The 21,441-nt window shown below is 40.8% G+C and overlaps 1 protein-coding gene across 1 annotated transcript; it reads left to right on the top strand.

Moving 5' to 3' along the window:
- The first annotated feature begins 533 nt into the window (after positions 1–533).
- ACSL5 (acyl-CoA synthetase long chain family member 5) lies at positions 534–20,853 on the top strand. The gene is made up of 21 exons (XM_063405312.1): positions 534–879; positions 9,405–9,590; positions 10,124–10,232; positions 10,902–10,966; positions 11,046–11,147; positions 11,450–11,549; positions 12,703–12,881; positions 13,519–13,551; positions 13,748–13,799; positions 14,341–14,414; positions 14,847–14,924; positions 15,141–15,275; positions 15,761–15,895; positions 15,970–16,065; positions 16,582–16,654; positions 17,423–17,511; positions 17,596–17,712; positions 18,154–18,297; positions 19,087–19,188; positions 19,564–19,635; positions 20,014–20,853. Exons 2-21 carry the CDS (start codon positions 9,435–9,437, stop codon positions 20,152–20,154), a joined length of 2,052 nt encoding a protein of 683 aa, XP_063261382.1. The 5' UTR covers positions 534–879; positions 9,405–9,434; the 3' UTR covers positions 20,155–20,853.
- The last annotated feature ends 588 nt before the right edge of the window (positions 20,854–21,441 follow it).

Genomic DNA, 21,441 nt, shown 5'->3' with positions numbered 1-21,441 from the left:
AGTCTCCTCTTCTCCAGGCTGAACAAACCAAGTGCCCTTAGCAGCTCCTCATACACCTTCCCCTCAAGGCCCTTCACCGTCTTTGTTACCCTCTGGATGCTCTCCAGAGCACAAACAACAAATGAAAACCACAGTTGTTTAAATCAACACAAGAAATCTCTCACAAAACAGGCTTGGCCTACTTGGCAATTGAGCAAGTGCACTAACCTTTGCACAGTGTCAAAAGGAAAGGTGCACCATGGTGAGATGACCAGCCCCCCATACATCCCAACTGAGAGCCCTGGCCCCAAAGGAGAGGCTTCTTCACAGACCCCTGGAGCTGCAAGGGGTACCCATGCCTCAACAGCTGGACATGTCCAGGACAGGACTCTACACAAAGCACCTGGTGAAAAATATTGGAATATGTTTGCTTGCTCAAAGTGCAATCTAAGAGGCACCTTTTCTCAGTGAAGCAAGACTTATTCATGCCCTGTGCACACTCAGGGTAAACGAGAGCCCTATGAAAAGCCCAGGGCTGCAGCTTTCACAGGGCTGGGGTTAGTTTTCACAATGCGCTGCTCTCCTCTAACTCTGTTGTGCAAGACTTGTATGTTTAACATTTCTAACCAGCCAAAATTGCTCTTTATATTTGATCAGGAATAATTTTTTTTTTTACCTTTGAACCTGTTGCAAGGCAGGTTCAAAGGTTACCTGGGTGCAGTGTTGCCTGTTTATTAAAGCCACACTCTGATGATTCGGGGCTTAGTCCTGCCACGGGAGCTGGGGAAGCACCACTGGAGCTGGGGAAGAACCAACCCTGGAACACCCCTTGGGAGTTGTAAAGCAGCAAAGGAAGCAAGCTGAACCAGCCCCTCCACCCTCCTCCAGCACGGAAGGAAGGTAAGCAAATCTCTCCTAGCCAAAGCCCACGTTTCCCAAGTACTGGGCTTCCTGCTCCTGCAGAGAAGTACTGCAAATGGGATAATAACCTCAATTTGCTGCAATACCTGGATCCAATGCACCTTCTTATCACACTGTGTGCTGTTAAAGGCAATAGCTGCATAACTGGCTGCATGTTATTGAAGAAGCAAGCCTGGGCTCCGGGGTGGCATACAGGGAAATCACAGCTTGAACAAGAGCAGCCACCTGAACACTCCCTGTTGCTATAGAGTGGCTGGAAGTAGAAACCTGTCTACAGTCCAGGCTGAAGCCATTTTCTTATCAGTTTGTTAGTTATGCCTATTTAAAGATACAATGCAAAAAGTAGCAGTGCCAGGCTCCCAGTCAGACTACTGTTTAAACCAGGTTACAAAATGTAAGAATATTTGTTTCCACCACATTACAAGCAGTAAAAGGTTGCAGCATGCAACCTCATTTATCTGCACAAGCTTATTGGCAACATTTAATACAACAGAATCTGGCTTAATCCCTAACTAGGAACATAGAAGCTGGCTGTAATGCCTTTTGTAATGGTTTAAAAGCCCATATCATAGGGAATGGCACACCAGACTGTTGCCATTGCCTTGGTACAAGTGCTTGTTCTAGCTAGAGAGATGGAGCCTTCTCCAAGCTCTTGCTTGTGTACAGAGAGGATGGTGGAGACAAAGACCAACCTGAAATCAAGCTGCAAGCAAGAGAACTGACAAAAAGCATGCTGCTCCTCCAAGTCCTGAGCCCATCTCCTGTCCATACCTCCTTTCCTGAGGAACCCAATTGTGCTCTGAGAAGATCATTTATGTTCCAGTGCAGTTATTCTGCTTTACAAAGCCAGACACACCCCTTGAAAAGCAGAACAGAGCAATAAAGAATTATGTTTATAGCATTAAAAAACAAACTGGAATTCAAAAATCATTCAAATAAAATGAATTCACACCTCCCACAGACTCACAAAATTTGAATCCAAGTTTTGAAGGGACAACAGAGAAAAGGGTACATGGAGCCAATGCGTTCCCCTTATTTATTAAATTCCTCATCTATTTGCTATATGTAGAAAGGTTCTTTTGGCATCTTTGGATAACAAAAGCTCATGTTGTGCCATGACCTTAAGGTTTGTTACAAAAGCTCACCTGATTCATCCTCTATGTGAAACGTTTTTGACAGTGACAACAGAAAGGAAACAATCTGAACTCCCCATGCACATAAGCTGCCTACTGCTCATCTTAAGTTACTAATGGATATGAGGGGTGCAGGTGTAAGTTTTATATACATGCACAAAGTGAAGCAAAGGCTGAGATTCATAACTCTGCTTTGATTTTGACAGAAAATTACTAGCAAAAAAGATCTATGCCTTTCCAAAAGCTGGACTTTATTCAGATCAGTTATGAAAAACTAAAAGCCTCAACATTTCCATGTCACTTGTTATCTGTATCAGGGAAAGAGTGTCAGCTGTATTCTAATTTATGAGCATTGAACAGAAATGATCATTAAGGAGAAGCTTTCCTATGTGCATCATTTAATCTGATTTTTGTTGGAGCTGTGACACTCACTGAGCCCAGGCATTTGACTGTAGCCTTAGCAGCTTGTGGAGCTCTGCATCCCATTCTGGGCTCCTGGCAGGCCAGGTAGGACCCTGCTGTGGGCATCTTCTCCCACCCTGCAGCAAAGCCAATGCACTGAGATATGCAGCACTGCTACCCAAGGACAGGGCAAACTCACTGCTTTTTCTCTTACTCCTGGAAAAATAACAGCCGAGGCCAGATATCTGAAGGGGGAAAATGCTAAGAGAGCCACACAGGGCAGGTGATAATGGAACTGGCTGGGCCGGGAGCGTGGCCTTGTCTCCTTTCTATAAGCACAAATTCCCCCTGACAGGCACTATTAAAGCTGAAGCTCATAGCTCCTCTGAAATGCCACAGGAACAGATCTGGGAAGGCAAAGCCAAAGGCAGAGGAGTTTCATGAAGTAAAAGCTATTTCTTTTTCATGCACAGCTTACAGGAAAATCAGTGAATCAACCCTCAGTTTCCCTAAAAGATACCTATGAGGCTAAATAATGCCACAACTACATGTAAATCAGCTTTACCTAAATAGTATAAAGTTTACAGCAGCAATAAAAACATAATTGCCATTAGTAGGGGCTACGTGTTTTAGCAAGCCAAGGTCCAGTACAGGTTGTATTTTGGATGCAAGTACATGCTTAATGTTAATTCCATCTCAGCTTTATGGTTTGTCTAGCTAAGCAGATTATTCTGAAATCATGCAGCATAGGAAAACAACAGCAACAAGAAAACTAACACCAAAACCAAATAAAACCATCAACGGAAATCCAGCCCACCAGCAAGTCCATTGCAGCAGTATATGAGAAATGCTTTAGTCAAAACATTTTGTTGGTATTACACTCTACAAAGCTCTGCTCACCTTAACATATATGCAGCTATAGAGAGAAGATTGCTATTTGAGGATACAGCTTTATAATAGAGAAGATAATAGCAGATTAGAAAGAATAAACTGTAAATATAATTTCAAAATGTTTTGGTTTACAATTCATTTAGATCTACTTCAAGCTGTTCTCATTAACAAACAAAAAAGCTCAATGACTTCCTCTTGTGTGGGTGGGTTGTTGGGGTTCTTCTTTGTTTTATTTTAATCACTCCAGTTCCCCCATGCAAGTTCCTCCCATTTAAAGCTCCCCTCCCAACATGCTTTTCTGCTTGCTGATTTATTTAATCTGAGGACAGGAAACTGGCTGTAGTTTTTAACCTGAGTGTTACCAAAGTGGTGTTGGTTTTGTACTGTGCTTCTAAGGCTCCTTTTTACTTAAGGAGAAGAGGTTGATTTCCTACCCTATATTCAAAATGGTAGGTGCCTTGACTCACTAGTTCTCATCTCTGTACATGCTCTGCCATATTTTCTGTCTAAGTAATGAAGTTCTACTGTATTTGTTTTATTGCTCATGAGTTTGCTTGTTGTTACTCACATGGGCTTTACTAAATCCAAGGTGCAAGTGCAGTGATTAGATGCAGGGTTCAAGATAATGAGTTTTTCAGGAGCCTCCTAGGAAATCTCTGGTAGTGTGCTATCAGTTAAATGTGGACCTTGGGCTAAGTTAAGTTGAGATATGTGTTTGTTCTCTGTTCTTCATAATAGAAGTGCCGTGATAATATGAAATAATGGACGTTAATATCTAGAAACTTTAAGTGCTACCTTTTCTCTGTGTGGCTAAGGTGCCTAGTGATAATATTCTATTTTTCTCAGGAATTCTATGTGGATTTTCAAATCAAGCTTTAGTCCTTGCTCTTAATACCATGTCCTATCACTAGAGAAAACTTCCTATTAATATAGTATTGATGCATGAATGTTTTGCAAGAAGTGAACCTGTATTATCCAACAGGATAAACAGTAACAGAAACTGCAATACTGACTATATTTTAAAATTTTTAAAACTTCAAAGGGCCAGTTGAGCATGTTTCTGAGTATGTAGTTTCAAGGAGAAAATCTTATATGAAGACTATGTGAAAGCTTGGGTATTCATTTTGTCTGAGAAAATAACTTTTATTACTAAGTAGTGTCATGATGTTGTTGCCCTCCTGATGGAGAGACAGTAATATCCAACACAGTAAATTTCCTCACTTTAAAAAATGGGCTCTCTATTTCAATAAACTGAAAGTTTGAATTCAATAGGTTTCATCAGCAAGGCTCAGAAACCACAACACTCTGCTTCCTGAAAGTTACTGAGGCCTCGTCCTTTCCCACCCTCTAGCAGAGTGTTTCTCAGCTAAGATCAAAGGGTGCTTGAACTGTTTGGCTCTGCCTCTTCAGAGGTACTCTAAAGCCTCACTGAAGCATATTCTGGGTTTAATGCAGGTTAGTGAGCATTTTGCTTCGTTTTTTGTGTGGCTCTGCTCAGAAGACACTGCTGAGCTTTTGTGCTTTAATTTCTCTCTGGATGCTCAAAGTTAGATGTCCCTAAACCCTGTTAGGAACCCCTGTTCCTAAACAAGACTTCAGCAGCATCAAGGAGGAATATGGAATACAAAGTTTCCAAGGAGTAAGAACTGGCAAAGTGTCACATCTGTGGGACCACACCAGGCAAGAGCAGCACTGCGTAAGCAAATGGAAAGAGTGAGCTGCTGGTGGTGAAGTAACTAATTAATGTAGGTGGCTGTACTCCACTTTTCCTGCCTGTAAACAGTGTTACCTTACTAAAGCCGAGAAAAAAGATGTCATGATCATGTCAAAAGCTTAGGCAAACTTGATACAAAGTACATAACTCCAAAAGACATTCTCCCAGGCAGTGCAGACTGTTTCAAGTAGCACAGGTTGCTTTGCTGTCCATCATGAATTCTTGCAATGGAGATGACACAAAGATCAGCCACTTTCCAGAGGAGAGAACCTGCTCACGTGGAGAGCATAGAGAATAATGTTAATTCCTTCTAGGTAATGAAGGAATAGCTGTAAAGGGGGAGGTACAGTACAAATGAGAATGTGTACTCCTGAACTCAAGGCTGTAAATGGTATCACTGTAATCTCTTCTGATAAAAACTAAGCTTTTGACTCTGGGGCTTAGTGCATCTTACCCCTGACCATTGATCAGGGCAGACAACCTAAGTACACTTTCAACTGTCCAGCATCTTATTGCACAAGAGGCTTAAAAGGTGGTTTGAGACAGCCTGTGCATTTTGTATCCCTGGGAGCTGAGCCTTCAGAACTCAGGAGTTTCAGACACTCTACCTCTGACCCCTCTGATGTTCAAAAAGGCAGCTGGTGCTCAGACTTACCCTGCAGTGGAAGCTGGTGTCTGTCCAAAATGCTGTGGTTTTTTTCTTGTCCTGCACTGATTTTTCACTAAGTTGATACAGATCAGGTATTATGTATGCATGGGGCACTTGGATTTGTGGGTTAAACTCTGGCTGCAGCTGTTCTCTTACCATGGACAGGATGGTCTATCAAGTGTAGATTCCTGTCCTTCCTCTGGCTTTTCAGCTTCGAGGGCAGAAGGATTAAGCAGCATTTGGATGATACCAGAGGTGATAAATTAGCAGCTACTTGGATTGACAAATAGTTACATTAAAAGCTCTAGGCATTGTAAACAACTGTCCTAATTCTGGGATTTGAGACAAATTTGCTGATAATCTCTTGCTACAGCTTGAATAACGCACCCTACAGTGTTTTGATAGAAGAGACTAAAATCCATTTGTGGAAACAGTGTTGGAAAGTAAAAGAAAACTCTGTCAATATTCTATTAATAAAGTAAGGAAGTTGAAAATAGTTTTCAGATATGAAAAGCATTTTGTTTTGTATTACCTAGATCTGTGGTTTTGTGCATCTGTGCTTTTTTTTTACACAACACGAACCTCTCTATCTTTCAAGGGTGTATATGCAAAGTCCTGCATATGTAGTCTCAGTCAGGGCAATAAGTGGGCTAATGAAGACAGTTACTAAAAACACCCACCAAAATCCTAGAGGTAATGAGCATATAATACTTCCCAGACTTTAGAGAAACTTGTAAACAGGTCTTTCTTGAAATTAAAAATTAATTCAAATATAACTGAAAATCATCCTTGACTAGCTATAGGGATGCTGAGTGGGCTACAATGGGATTAGTCTATTGCCTGATCTTTCTTTCTTTCTTTCTATGCAAGAGACTTGTGGAATCAACTGCATTTAATGCTCATTTCTTGATTATGTGTTCTCTCTGGACTTTGAGTACTTTGCTCCAAGCAAAAAACAAACAAACAAACAAAAAACCAAACCAAAAACAAAAAAACCCAACAACAACCAAAAAAAACCACTTCAGGGCTTGATGTTCAGTCCTCCTAGATATCTTGGTACAAACTACTTTGCATGTGAGTCAGTGAGAACTGGAAAATACCCCGATGGAAAAATTTTCAGTGACTTGTCTACTGCTGCATGGAGCATTTGGGGTTACTGGGTTCTCTGACCCTTATCACAAAAAGGTAGACAAGTGTCTTCAGTAAATTTCCTGTCAAATAAGTCCATGTAAGAGACAACTGCTCTGATCTGTCTGACCTAGTCAGACAGTGTTAATGGTAAGCCATATAAATAAATTAAAGAAGAGAATTGGTGCCATAAATAAGATAGTTTTGTTGCATACCTCTTGCATGATAATCTAAAAACAACCAATCATTCCTAGTTTCTGAGAAATCATCTTAAACATATTATTGAAATAAGCAAATGAGAGCAAACTTCAGCCAATAAAACTGGTGCAGCTGTACAGGCCTGTGGTCTCTCTGATTACCTGCATATAGCTCTTGTCTCTCACTTTTGACTGAAAAATTTCATGACCAGGGAAGAGTAATGTGAAATACACCGAGTGAAAACTCCTTATAGCCACCTGGACATGGGAAAAGACTGGGAAAGTGCCCAAATTAATTGCTAATAATCAATATTAAGGGGAGGTCTAACATTAGCATTCTGACATTGCTCTAAAAAGATGTGAAAATAGATGTATCAATCTAGAAAGCTTCCAACATACAAATGGTGCAAATGTGATTTGCTCAGTTACTTGGACTTAGCAGTGGGCTCTGAGCTAAAGGAATAATGTTTGTATATCCAACCTTTCATGGTGGAGAATGGAGATGCCTCTACCTAGCTGCCTCAGTGCTCATGCTATAAAAAAGTGTCTGGCTCATGTAAATGAAAGAGGAAGTATAAACCACAAACCAGATGCAGTTTAATCACTGCAGAAAGCTGCTTGCTAACTGCTCCATTAATGGGACAGATATATATAGTGTCAAGAGCAGCTGATGACCAATTTCATTTTATTAATAATCTTCAGTCTTCTAAACTGCTAAGTAGCTTAGCCCTGAATGAACTTGATCAGACCTGGATTTAGGTTCTGCTTTTTATTTATTTTTTTATCCAAACTCAATTGATAAAGGCCAAAAGGAAGGTTGGGGAGATGGGTGATATGCTGTGCTACAAACAGGTTTTTGTTCCCATAGCTTTAATATGCCCAGTGACTGGAATTGCCCATCAGTAGAGTTCCAAGGGCAGTTCCTGCTTTTCTGGCTGTAGCACAATCTTTTTGGACTCTCAGTACATGAAGCCAAGGTCAGGAGTTTGAAGGGCATGTGGCAACTAAGGTTTAGAGTAGAAGAGAGGGCTAGGGAGCTGGTATTTCTCAGATATGTAGGTGATATGCATCTGGCAGTTTGGACTTGCTGAAAAGCCTCTGAGGTACCATTTCTTATCCAGATGCTGAGCAGGCAAAGCATGCCTTTTATCACCAGGGAACACACCAGCATTGCTGATTAACACTGCCACTGGAAAGTACAAAACTGTAAAACAGACTCGGGTAATCTAACTGATCAGTCTGGGCTCAGAGACTCAAATTCTGACTTCAGGTGCTGGCTGAACTTACTAACAGTTTGTGAAATACCTACAACTTCATTGTAATTATAGTTAAAGGGTAACAGGAACTTGTGTCAGGAGTCCTGGTATTCTTCTTGTACAGGGGTTTAGTTGATAGACAGCATATTATCTACTGATGGGGGTCCTATCATTCTGTATGAAGGACTTTGAAAGAGTGTTGTTATTCATCTTGCAAAGTGTGAGTAGGTGTGTTCTCCACAGATATTTAGACTTTAGCAAATACAAGTTGCTGAGATCGGAGTTGATTCAGACAAAAAGCAGTCCTTTCTCTTGGCCATTTAATCTTAAAACACATCAGAACATTCTGGGATAAAAGTACTTGTTTCTAAGGAAGAATGCTCAGAAAGTCTGCATTCTCAGATTTTGCTTCACTGCCCTTGACAGAAGATACCCCAGGGAATGCAAGCAGCAGAACTGTTTCTGTATTTCCCAGCTAGATTTCTATTGTACACATTGACTTCCAGGTCACCACTTCCTAGTGGAAAGCAACTTTCACAGTTTTGATTTGTGCTGGTTTTTTTGGCTGACCACACTGTCACTCTCTGGAATATTTCTCTAGCATGACCAGTAAAAGCAGCTGACAATGAATATGCTGTTTGTCCTGCAGACATATATGTAGGTGTATTAAACATGTAATTTATCAATACCCTTCCTATTTCAGCAAAAGCATTTCCTATCGAACACTTACAATACTGAGGAATTTTCTTACTTCCACAATTCACATCACTGAACCATAGGCATTTTTTGGTTATACTTAGGGAGATAGAATTGGGAAATTATATACTGGTTTTCTCCAGGCAGATTGTTTTACTTAAGGATGGAAAGAATCTGTTCCTTGTCTGACTTCATCAGGCTTCAGCTTTTTGTGGAGGTGGATGCAGCATAGATTAAGATTTATGGGGACAGGTGACTTAAGATCTCTTAAGAGGCTTAAAACATTGCATAAGTGTGCTTCACTATTGTACCAGGACTCTCCAGGGACAAACTGCTGAAATGATTTGCAGTATTGTTTAACAAGCTACTTAAGTAACCATGGCTCATAGGTAATTAAAGCTTCTACCTCAAATCTACTAAACCTCCCGTTTGTTTCAGGTTCAGCTCTGGCTCCACTGATCCAGCACAATGATCTGGATACTTCAAGTATTGTTCTCACCACTCCCAACACCAGCACTGATCAGTCTTATTGCATTTGGATCTGTCATCTTCCTGTGGGTGATAAGCAGGCCCAAACCCCTTTTACCTCCTGTTGACTTGAACAAGCAGTCAATAGGAATTGAGGTAATGCTTTCTCTGCTTGTGGGCATGGTCTGTTTTGGAGCTTAATCTGAATAGTGATCCATTCTGACCTTGGGTGTCAGTGGAAACTCCCCTGTACAATTTGCACAGCCTTCTCTCCCAGGTGTACAACTCAAGAGCATGGTGGGGAGAAGGGAAGCCTTCAGATGCTAGGATGAGAAACAGCAGCTCCTTCCAACTAGGGTTAGGTGGGATTTTTACCAGATAGCTTTGGCTGTCACTGTTTTTTTCCTGTATTTTCAATGCACTGCATCAACTTTGAAACTTCATGTAATAAGGCAGGTGATAGCAGTCAGTCAAGGCCTCTCAGTAACCTGTAACTGAATGTTAATGTGGGCCATCTAGAAAATTCCTCTGCATGTGATTGAGTAAGATCAAAATCAGGAAGGGAAAAAGACTTCCCTAAAAATGCAATGCTATTGAAACAATTTAAAGGAGATTGATGAGAAAATGGCTGAGGAATAAATGACATTTCATCTGTTCTGCACTGTTTCATACCCATGCTCTGTTCCTAGGGAGGAGCCAGAAGAGGTGCACTCTTGACAGATAATAACCTGCTTTCTTATTACTTTGAAGATGCTAAAACCCTGTATGAAACTTTCCAGAGAGGAGTGAATATTTCTGGTAAGCTTTGCATCTGGTAGTTAGTACTTGTCTATCACAAGCAGACAAAATTTTTCCAAGATCCTTTTCCTTGTGTCTTGTGGTAATTTCCTTGTGGTAATAATGCAGGCTAGCAAAAGCTCTTCTAGCCTTCTGTGGGCAGGAGAGACAAGTGACCACATTTCTCCCTGTCCCAATTTAGCATTAGTTTTATTTGGCAGACTGGGCAGGAACAAACATCAGAACCTGAAGACGGTAGAGTTCAGTTAAGAGTCAGCAGATACGAAGCACCAGAGGAACTGGGAGGGAGAAACACCCCGAGTTTTCCTGTGAAATTACTGCCTGTTTACAACAGACACAAATTTGTACATGTCACTTCACAAGTCCTATGCATGGAAATATGTGATGGTTTGCAAGCTATTTCAACCTCACATGGGTTGTGCAATGGAAAAAATATCACCAGATAATAGAAGTATTGTTTGTGAGGATAAAGCTAAGAGTCTTACAGTCTTGGCTTGGGCAAAGTTCTTAACTGTGGACACTGACCTGCTCTCCATGCAGAAAACTACTAACTAACTACTTTCTGTCAGAAAGTCTGACAAAACATTTCCCACTTGAAGTGTTTCTATTATGGTGTTATGCAACTTCAGTACTGAGCTTTGAAATTGCTTTTCTGAATTCTTTGATTAGGAAATGGTGGCTGCCTAGGCTACAGGAAACCCAAGCAACCTTATCAGTGGCTGACATATAAGCAGGTGAGTATTGTAAATGACAGATGAATTAATTTGGGATACTGCCTTGTAACACTAAAGTGGGGGAATAACTATCTTACAGGTTTCAGACAGAACTAAATACCTGGGATCAGGGCTTCTGCAAAAAGGATGCAAACCATCACCAGACCAGTTTATTGGCATTTTTGCTCAGAATAGGCCAGAGGTAAGCAACAAACTGTGTATTCTTTCCTATACTATTCTAACACCTTGAGGTGAGAGGAAGTCTGTATTTAAATAGCTTCAGGCCACATGAGGATCATAACTTTTTCCCTCCCAATTCCCTTTTTGCTGACTGAGCACATACCAATCCAAGCATGTAATACAAAGACCTCTCACAACTCTTACTCTCATGGACGTGCTCCTTCCATAGCCCCCAGTGCCATGGGCTAGTCAAGCTGAAGTTGGTAGGTGATCCTGTCTTGAGGGCTCCTGGTTTTCCTTAGTTGTGCTTTTTATTCTTTTCAGTGGATCATTTCAGAGTATGCCTGCTACACCTACTCAATGGTTGCTGTTCCACTCTATGACACTCTGGGACCAGAGGCCATTGTATATATTGTTAACAAAGGTAAATATTGACTTCCACTCTTTCATAAGGATTTTTCTAGGAAACTTTGTTTTGAGAGGGCTAAGTTCAAGGAAATGTGCAAAAATAAGAGTAGCTTTAACCTTTAACCTTACTGCTCTTATAGATACTTAATTTCTTAATGAAGCTGCTTTGCAGGGCACATGGTTCACTGCCTAGAAGAATCCACTGGCCTTCCTATGTCTCCTGTGTCTTGATTGCAAGACCACTGAAGGATCTGCTAGACCCTGTGGATCATTCTGCAATCAGAGTGCTCAACTATTTGCTATTTGAGATTTTGCAATCTTGAACTCCCACGCTGCTAATCAGACAACGCAGACAGAGTTGCATGTAAATTAAGACTAGATGTGTGTGTCTGATTTAAAGTTGTAGCATGAAAAGAGTGGAGGAGGGAAGGGTAAAGATATGCCTAAATCTGTTTAATCTGTCTGGTTATTGCATGTTCTACAGAAACAACATCTAACAGGCCATCATGGAAGAAATTGGCAAGGAAGTTAAATAAATCTTCAGACTTTCTTCCCCCCAGTCTTAGGAGAGATATGAGGGAAATAAATATCCACTATTGTTACACTGATCTGGGATCCATCCCATAAACAGAATTTGCCAAGCAAAATAACTTCAACAGTTATGGTGGTGAACCTTGGAAACAAGTCTTGTTTTGGGATTACAGAGCTATGATTTACCAGTCTAACTGGGAAGTGGAAGGCTCAGGCAAATCCAGTTCCTCTGCTGACTTAAAGGAACAGACTTCTGTAACTGCATCTACAGGGAAGCTGAAGTATTAACTCAAGAATTTTAGCTACCTCTTTCAATTGGGCCTTAATTTCTTTAGATTTAAGGAAGATGGCTAAACCTAAACATTATCATGGCAATACCAAAAGTTTCAATGCCCATCTTGACTGTGAGCAAAGATATTTCTCTTCAGCTCCTCAGCATTTGCCGTCACTTAATATTGCCAGAATATCAGGTTTGCCCAATCAGTTGAGTATGGTAGGAGGAACCTTCTTAGCCACTGAATCCATATGAACAAATGCAAATGGCATCAAACCAATATTATGTTCTAAAAGTACGTACTGCTGAGCTGTCACTGGCCTCATGTCTTCTAAATAGATTTCTGATAATTTCTTTTCTGTAGCTGATATAAGCGTGGTGATCTGTGACACGCCAGCGAAGGCAGAGGTCTTGCTTAAGAACTGTGAGGACAAAAAGACCCCACGTCTAAAGATTATTGTTCTCATGGATCTCTTTGATAAAGAGCTCAAGGACAGAGGAGCTAAAGTGGGAATTGAAATTCTGTCACTGCAGGAGGTTGAGGTAGGTGGCTAAAGGCTTGTGGGATACCTTGCCAGCTAAACATCTTGATCTGTCACAGCAATGACACTTTAATGTAAGTTAATTACCCAGTTGTCATGCCTGTACCTGACATCTTTATGAGCAGTCATTTTGAAACTTGGTATCTTTAGCTAAATGGAGTTGCAGAGTTCAAACCGTTGACTAAAGTTGTGCCCATGTGTCGTGAACAGTCAAAACTTGTTTAGCTTAATTCATGATACTGTTGTAACAGGATTTATCAGGCTTCTAAGCTGGCACTTGAGTCTAATTGGAACTGTAAGTGCTAATTACTGGCTATGTAGACATCTCAATAATAGGCTTCATCTTGCATACTTGTAAAGAGATCTGGCCTACATCAAATAAAAGGAAACCTCTATGCTCAGGACATCCAAATTCCTTAAATAGTTCTGATCACTTTCCACACATTCAAATGTGTCCTCTCCACACTTGCAGCAGACAGATTTTTGGAGTTATGCGTATTGGATTCAGGAAGAGGTTTCTGTTTGAATGAGATGGAGTTTCCAGAGGCAAAGTAGTAAAACAGGTGTTGCATTTGAAATGCAATTACGTATTCATCTACTGTGCACATCTGTTAAACTGTGTTTTTTCTCTAACACAGGAGCTGGGAAGAAACAACATCAGAGAACCAGTTGTAAGTATCTCTATCAAACAGCTGTAGACTTGTAAAACTAATCTCTGGAAAGACATCTTGCTATGCTGCTAGTAGAGAAAGCTGGCAGATTTTTTTGTGAACCAGAATTCCTGATTCATCACAGTTAGGAATTTTATGTAATTACAGATAACCATCATAATCCTTACACTGACTTTTTGTGGCTTTTACTCTCTAGCCTCCTAAGCCTGAAGATCTTTCTGTTGTGTGTTTTACAAGCGGAACCACAGGTAAGTGGTGGTTTATAGTGATGCTTCCCCACTGAGAGAGCCTCTCCATGCAGCTTCCCTGCACAAAAATAAAAAATCCCAAGAATATGGATGTAAACCAGTAAATTAGAGCAATGTCAAACTGCTCTTGCAGTTTTACTTGGGATACTGTCACTATTAGTCAAGTGCACTAAGATAAAGCTTCTTAGAACTGAGGGCAAGAAAAGCCAAATTCATGTTGTCCTACCCTATGAAAAATGTAGCCTTGATGTTCGAGAGATTGGTTGTTCAACTGTGTATTTTGACCCACAGGGACTAAAACAGAAACCTTGTTTCAGCATTCTCTATGTTACTCCCAATTTCTCTGCTGTTTCTGTAGCCATCTCCTTATGTAATATCCATAGCTGAATGCACTAGATGAGGCATATTTGTGATCTCTTACAACAATAATTTCTGGGACTGAGCCTAGTACCGAGATAGTTCAAACTGAGCCAAACAAGACATGGGAAATGCCAGCAGAAGCAGTCAGAGCCACAGCTCACCTTGCTTGATCTCTCTAAAGGTAACCCTAAAGGAGCCATGCTGACACATCAGAATGTTGTTTCAAATGCTGCTGCCTTCCTTAGATGCATAGAGGTAAGCTACTCTCCAGGATATGTCCCTCAGTCATGAAATCAGCTTTAATGTGGGCATTTTCTGTAAACCATTCACTCCCAGAAACTGATGCTTTCCTAAGTGCCCCTTTTCAATGAGACAATACTACTGCAAGAAACTTGGTTTGAATTGAACAAGAATTTCTACATAGAAGTTATTCACCAAGGAGTCAGTTCTAAATACAAGAGTACTAGACCATGTATGTCCAGTCTTGCCAAAACATAAAACTAATTTTGAGTGATAGCTGAAAATATTGAGGAGGTGATGGATGAGCCTGTGCCTGAGTTGCTTCAGTCATTGGAAGTGTCTGTCTCAAAGTACTCAAATTGATCCAAATTTTATTTACTTTCTACTTAAAAGTAACCCAAGCAGGCATAGAAAATGCTAACCTACTTCTACTTGCTTTCCCTCTAGAACACAATTGAGTGTACAAGTTCAGATATTGCCATTTCCTATCTTCCTTTGGCTCACATGTTTGAGAGAGTTGTGCAGGTATGTACAGATAGATATATCTGAGCTTTTAGAAATCAAATTATAGTAAAAGACGTGCTAGCAATCTGTATGTCCTCAATACCTATTCACACAATAACTTTCTTTATTTTGTAATAACTGGGCATTGAAAATCATGCTGCTTTTCGTAGACTAATAATTATGGCTAGTGAAACTAGGAATTCTTCTTGACTAAGGTTAGTCTGGTCAACTTTTTAGGCCGTGGTATACAGCTGTGGAGCAAAAGTAGGCTTCTTCCAAGGAGATATCAGGCTGCTAACAGATGATATGAAAACCTTAAAGCCAACACTATTTCCAGTTGTACCAAGACTGCTCAACAGAGTATATGACAAGGTACGTGAGCAATTTTAGCTAAGTTTTCTTTGTGTTCATATATCCAAACAAGCATACAAATACAAAATAACATTGAATAGATACTGAATATATATAACATTACCACTAATTAATTAGCCCTTAGCAGGAAGAATTTTATAGAATCCTTTCTGAGGAGATGGAAAGAGTTCTGGGAGTATAAGAACAGCATTTCCAGTCACGACTGGGCTAAGTTTGTTGCTGTTAAGAGACAAAAACTTTGTTTACTTTTGTAATGCAAATGAAACAAGTGTACAGCTATCAGGATCCCTGTTCCTCAAAGCTATGGCTGTAGTGTTTCAGCAGTAACATGAATTAGTATTGCCTTTTGGGTCACCTCCTAGACACTGCAGTGGTGAAGACAGACCCTAGAACATCAAAGTAAGATTTGGTGCCTCTTAACAAGATAAGAATGAGATGTACAGATGTGAGTTAAACCCAAGAGTCACTGGTTCTTTTCCTTGCAGATCCAGAGTGGTGCAAACACCCCAGTAAAGCGCTACCTCTTAAAATTTGCTGTGTTTATGAAGATGGCTGAAATAAAACAGGGCATCATTCGAAATAACAGCATTTGGGACAAGCTAGTCTTCAAAAAAGTTCAGGTAAGTTATTCCAAGTGTAAGGGAGCTAAGCAATGTAATACTGGAGGATCTGATGTCTTCTTTCTCACTTGTAGGAAACCATGGGTGGAAAAGTGCGTATCATGGTGACAGGTGCAGCCCCTATATCTCCCTCTGTCCTGACATTTCTTAGAGCAGCATTAGGCTGTCAGGTAAGCTGAGTTTTCTTTTAAAGTAAGCCCTGTTTGACTATGCACAAATGAGTGACCAGTGATATAGCTGGGGTACAGCTCAGCTTGTTCTTGGGGAAATGCTGTCGGTCTTGGGCATTTACAGACTGCTTCATCTGAGTTAATTGTACCAGGAAAAAAAAATTCTGCAGGGCCCACTTCAAACTACACTATCAAAAAACTATGCTGTAGGCTCTGAGAAGAGGAATAGAGCAGCAGAGATAGGAACATGCAGCACTCAAAGTCAGGCAGCTATCTCTGAGTTTTGTGGCTTATTCTGACAGTCAATGAGCTCCCAGTGTGGCACATTTGAGAACAGAAAGCGAGGTGAACGAAGCAAAGTTTGGATAGGTGAACTTTAACATCCAGTTACCAATAAGATCAAGATATCTTAGAGGCAAAGGTTGGTAAGAAGACTTGAGCATGGGCACAGCTGAAACTGAGGCCTTTCACACCAAGAACTTGATGTTCAAGGAGTACTCATCCTTTCTCGCACAGATCTTTGAAGCTTATGGCCAGACTGAATGCTCAGCTGGATCCACTTTCTCAATGCCTGGAGACTGGACAACAGGTATGGGAGCTGAGACTTGTAAAGTCTCCCAGAGCTGCCCACATAAAGGGGCACTCAAGCCTAGGTGCTCTAATGCTTTCAGGTTATTGAAAATTAAATCATGGGTACTCAAAGGGATTCTTGGTAGCAACAGCCACCTTTCTGCTTAATAGGTGCAGAATAAAAATTCTTGAGTCAACCAGATGAGGAACCCCAGTGTAAAGTGTTATAGGTCAGTTTAGGCTTTGTCCCAGAGTACAGGAAAAGAATAGAGAGAGCTGAGCAAACTGGATAGGACTTCCCAAATGACCTTAAGAAACTAGCTTTATCTCCTAAATGACATGTTTTACACAAAATTAGACATGATACTTGATTATTTTCCTGAAGGACGCCGAAGATTTAGCTTTTATCTCAGCAGTACCGGATATTCTAAATTCAGACTCAAGTCAGCATCTTTGTGAACACAGTAACTTCAGTGCATTAGGAGGATGAAAGGCAAATGAATACCAGGATCTATGAGAGGGGGTCCTGAGGAGGCACGAGTGGTTCGTGGCTGGTGTGGTTGATTACACCAATAATGCTCTAAGCACTGACACTTACCTGCTATTTGTCCTACATTAACTGCCTGAAAATGGCATCGCAACAACTTCCTTGAACACTTGATGCCAGACTCCTTTAAACAATACCGGTTCTTGTTAAAGCAGTGAAGAAACCCAGTAAGTATCTACTATCACTGCAGTCTTTATTATTATTATTTATTTTATTTTATTTATTTTATTTTTCTCTTAGGCCATGTTGGAGCCCCTCTGGCTTGCAATATCATAAAATTAGATGACGTGGAAGAAATGAGCTACTTCTCTTCTAACAATGAAGGCGAGGTAGGTACCATCTCCTGTGCATGTCAGGAAATACTGAAACATAAGACTTGGTGACTGACTAACAGTGTTCTCTGCTTGCTATAGGTCTGCATTAAAGGACCAAATGTGTTCAAGGGTTATCTGAAAGACCCCGAGAAGACAGCAGAAGCAATTGATAAAGATGGCTGGCTCCACACTGGAGACATAGGGAAATGGTTGCCAGTGAGTAGCTGCTTAACACAAATCATCTTTTGCATGTGAATTCCTGTTACTTCACAGTAATCTCTAAAGATGAAATTCTAGGACAAAAGTCTCTACACAGTAGATTCACTAGGTAACTCCAGGCAAAGCTCCAAAGACCAATTACAAGATATCAAATAACACCTGCTAGGCCCATAGTTAAGACTATTCTTCACTGTAGAAGTGATACAAAAAGGCATCTTGGTTTCTGTCAGAGGAGAATAAAGGAGCTGTCTAATCATGTCCTGAGCTAACTGGAAAAATTAGACAAACCCTTCTCTCTGTAGAAAGCAAAGACCAGTACGTGGTTTCTAGACTAGTTCCAGATGTGCCTTTCATACAACAAAACAAAGTCTGTTTATCTTCTCTTTATATAAGCACAACAGTGACTTGGAACTAATGACCTCCGCTTTTAACTTCTAGAATGGAACACTGAAGATCATTGACAGAAAGAAGAATATATTTAAACTTGCACAAGGAGAATACATTGCTCCAGAGAAGATAGAAAATGTCTACATTAGAAGTACTCCTGTAGCCCAGGTCTTTGTACACGGTGAAAGTCTGAGGGTAAGTGATGTTAGGAGTGAGCATCCTGCAAGATTTGCTCCCACAAGTTCTGGATGATCAGGGCACAAATGTATGCATGTACAAGAGTCCTTGAACAAGATCTCTTCCTAAGAGCTGTGTTTATAGGAAGATGTTCTCAGACCCATAGACTTTCCAAGTGGTAACTGGCATTGTTGCAAGCTGGGTAAAGGTTAATTACCTTGTGTGGGATTAGTATGTCAGGTCAGCCCTGTGCAGTTTAGATTCATAGAATAGTCCCCCCTGCAATAGTAAGGACATTCTTCAAGTAGATTAGGTTGTTCAGAACCACAGCCTGACCTTGAATGTTTCTAGGGATGGGACATTTGCCACCTCTCTGGGCAATCTCTGCCATTTTTTCACTACTCTCACACTTTCAAAAAAATTCTTGTATTTAATATAAATTTACTATCTTATAGTTTAAAACCATTACCTCTTGTCTTATTGCCACAAGCCCTACTACAAATTTGTCCCCATCTTTCTTGCAAGATCCCCTTTAGTTTTGAAAGGCCACAAAAGTCTTCAATCTGTAAACTAGCTAAAAATAATTGCTGGATTATTCAGCACAGATAACAAACCATGTCAGTACTTCAATTACTGCTGTCACAACTCTCAGGGACTTGGAAATCCTTATAGCTACCTTTGAAACTCTGAAAATGCATGGAGATGTACATATGACTTTTCATAGAAACACTGCCCACAAGCAAGCTGACCAAGACATTTAGTGTGCCTTATCTTGGTCTCAGCCTGACTATTTCTTCTTCTTTTCAGTCTTTTCTAATAGGTATCGTGGTTCCTGATGCTGAAATGCTTCCAGAATTTGCAGCAAAACTGGGAGTAAAAGGTTCCTTTGAAGAGCTCTGCAAAAACCCTGTGAGTGGCTTTGTGTTTAGTGGGTTAGAGACAGATTTTAATTCTAAGTCCAATCCTACATTGCTCTGACTTTGTTCTATCCACCTCTTTTCAGTAATTTAAACTGGTTGAATGCTGAGTGAGTCATGCAAGCAGCCTTACAGCAAAAACTGGGACTTTTTATAGGTGTCTCTTGTTTCAAGGGCTATCGCTGCTTCTTTTCCAGTGAGAACACAGAAATGACTTTGTAGTGGCCTTAATATGAGAGATCTTGAATGTTAGAATATGTATTCTTGCCACCCTCAGTTCTCCCTGACTGGGCAAATGGTTATGGTTTTGAGCTGCCATTACAGGATGACAGCTTTACCCACTCTGCTTCTGCTGTGCTTCTTCTAGGCAGTGAAGAAAGCTCTTTTAGATGATATGATCAGACTGGGGAGAGAGGCTGGCCTTAAATCCTTTGAACAAGTGAGTACTTTCAAATCCTGCTTGTCACTAGCACCTGTAGTGCTGACACAGTGGCTGGGAAGTCTTGATTCCTGCTAAAGCCTGTGCCAGGAGGGGCCCTGCAGCTGCCCCAGACACCTGATTGAAGCAGGCAGTGAAATATGGGCTGCCTGCAGCAAGGGGCCATGAAGGGAACAGCAGCAACTTCCAAGAGATGGAATGGAGGTTCACAACAGGCTGTAGGGGCTGTTCTGGAATTGCACCCTCTTGCTGTATCAGCCAAAAAACCAGTTTAGTTACCAGATCTCCTGGGACTGAATTCCTGTTCAAGGAAGCTGGGAAGAACTGTTGTTTGTCTCCTAATTATGCATCATTCACTAAACTGTTTTCTTTTAATAGATTAAAGACCTGTACATCCACACAGAGTTGTTCTCTGTAGAAAATGGACTCTTGACACCAACACTGAAGGCAAAGCGAGGAGACCTTGTTAAATTCTTCCAGAAGGAGATTGAGGCCCTCTATTCATCTGCTCAAGAATAAATGGCCGGTTTATTTTAAACTGCATGGAGTAGTTAAATCTGTGACACTACATGGCCTATGGTGAAGACAGGCTTGAGTGGAGGGGAACAGGAACTTAAATTTATTTGCTTCTAGTACCTGAGAAAAATGACTTGTGAATGAAGATGGCTGTAGTAAAACCAACAACTAGCAGTGTTAACATCCGGTGGGACTGAGCATCAACTGTCTAGGCAAAGCCAGAACTTTCATCTTTCTCAGACTGTGACTGAAATGCAAAAACATGCAAGAACCTCAGCCTTTAAAAGACAGCTGTATGCATTCTCACTGTCAAAAGCAAACCTTGTTTTCCTGCTGAAACTATGAACTCCACTGTGACCTGTTGTGGATTGATCTGCAATCAGACTGAACTCAGTATGAATTCATGCTAACATCTGTTCAGCAAACACCGAAGTGAATTTCCTGTTCCTAGTCCTGGACCACACAGTATAAGTTGTTTATAATGAAAATGAGTAATCTGGCATCAACTGGTTTGCAAAATACATTTGTCTACAGCAAACACAGTTTATTCTTTAAGAGGCACTGGATCAATTTTTGGACATTTTCAAATGAAATGGCAGCGTTGAAGTCTTTACACTTACGAATTTGAGCCTAATAAGTGTAAAACTTTAGCTGTCAATCCTAAGGATATAGGATGCAATAAATTGAGACTGCACAATCAAATTAAGCCTGTGTGAATTACTTGTGGCTCTGCTGCAACCACATTTTCAGCTGCCTGGCTCTGTACGGCTGCAGCTAGAACACAACTGCTGCAGAACATGAACTTGTTCCCCACACTGTCACTGGTCAGCCACAGCTCCAGCCATGGCAGTAATACAGTGTAGCCCAGATTTGCTCCTGTAGTCTGGTTGTTCCTCTACCAGAGGAAAGTTGTTCCTCTAACTTTCTTTTCCTTGTCTTCACTTTAGGCTGTGCTGAAACAATGAATCTACCACATGAAATAAGATGTGAGATTTTCTTGTGTTAAGCTGCTGCTTTAGAAAATTATTTAAGACAGATGAAAACTTTTGTCTTCTATCAGTCTGTGCTGTCTCTGCTGAGAGCTCCTTCTTGTCCCTGCAGCAGTCTGCTCAAGCAGTTGAAAAAGCAGTGCTAACAAGGATGCAACATGGGGAAAGTCTATCTGTAGCTTTCCTAGGCCAATTCTCTTTGTCTGCAGACAAGAATTGTCTTCCCTGTCTTGTTCAGACAGTTAGTGGCTTTTCCTCTCCCTCTTTAATGTTCTTCGTCAGCTATCCCAAAATGAAAGCA

This window comes from Prinia subflava, chromosome 9 (assembly GCF_021018805.1).
Source record: "Prinia subflava isolate CZ2003 ecotype Zambia chromosome 9, Cam_Psub_1.2, whole genome shotgun sequence".
In the NCBI taxonomy this organism is placed as follows: domain Eukaryota; kingdom Metazoa; phylum Chordata; class Aves; order Passeriformes; family Cisticolidae; genus Prinia; species Prinia subflava.
The sequence above is the reverse complement of the archived record's forward strand: the minus strand, read 5'-3'. Positions and strand labels throughout refer to the sequence as shown.

Excerpts from the sequence above, each read along its gene's own strand:
- ACSL5 (XM_063405312.1), top strand. The coding sequence starts at position 9,435 with ATGATCTGGATACTTCAAGTATTGTTCTCACCACTCCCAACACCAGCA. Across the intron at positions 11,148-11,449 it reads TTGCTCAGAATAGGCCAGAG|TGGATCATTTCAGAGTATGC; the intron begins GTAAGCAACAAA and ends TATTCTTTTCAG. Across the intron at positions 19,189-19,563 it reads AAGAGCTCTGCAAAAACCCT|GCAGTGAAGAAAGCTCTTTT; the intron begins GTGAGTGGCTTT and ends TGCTTCTTCTAG.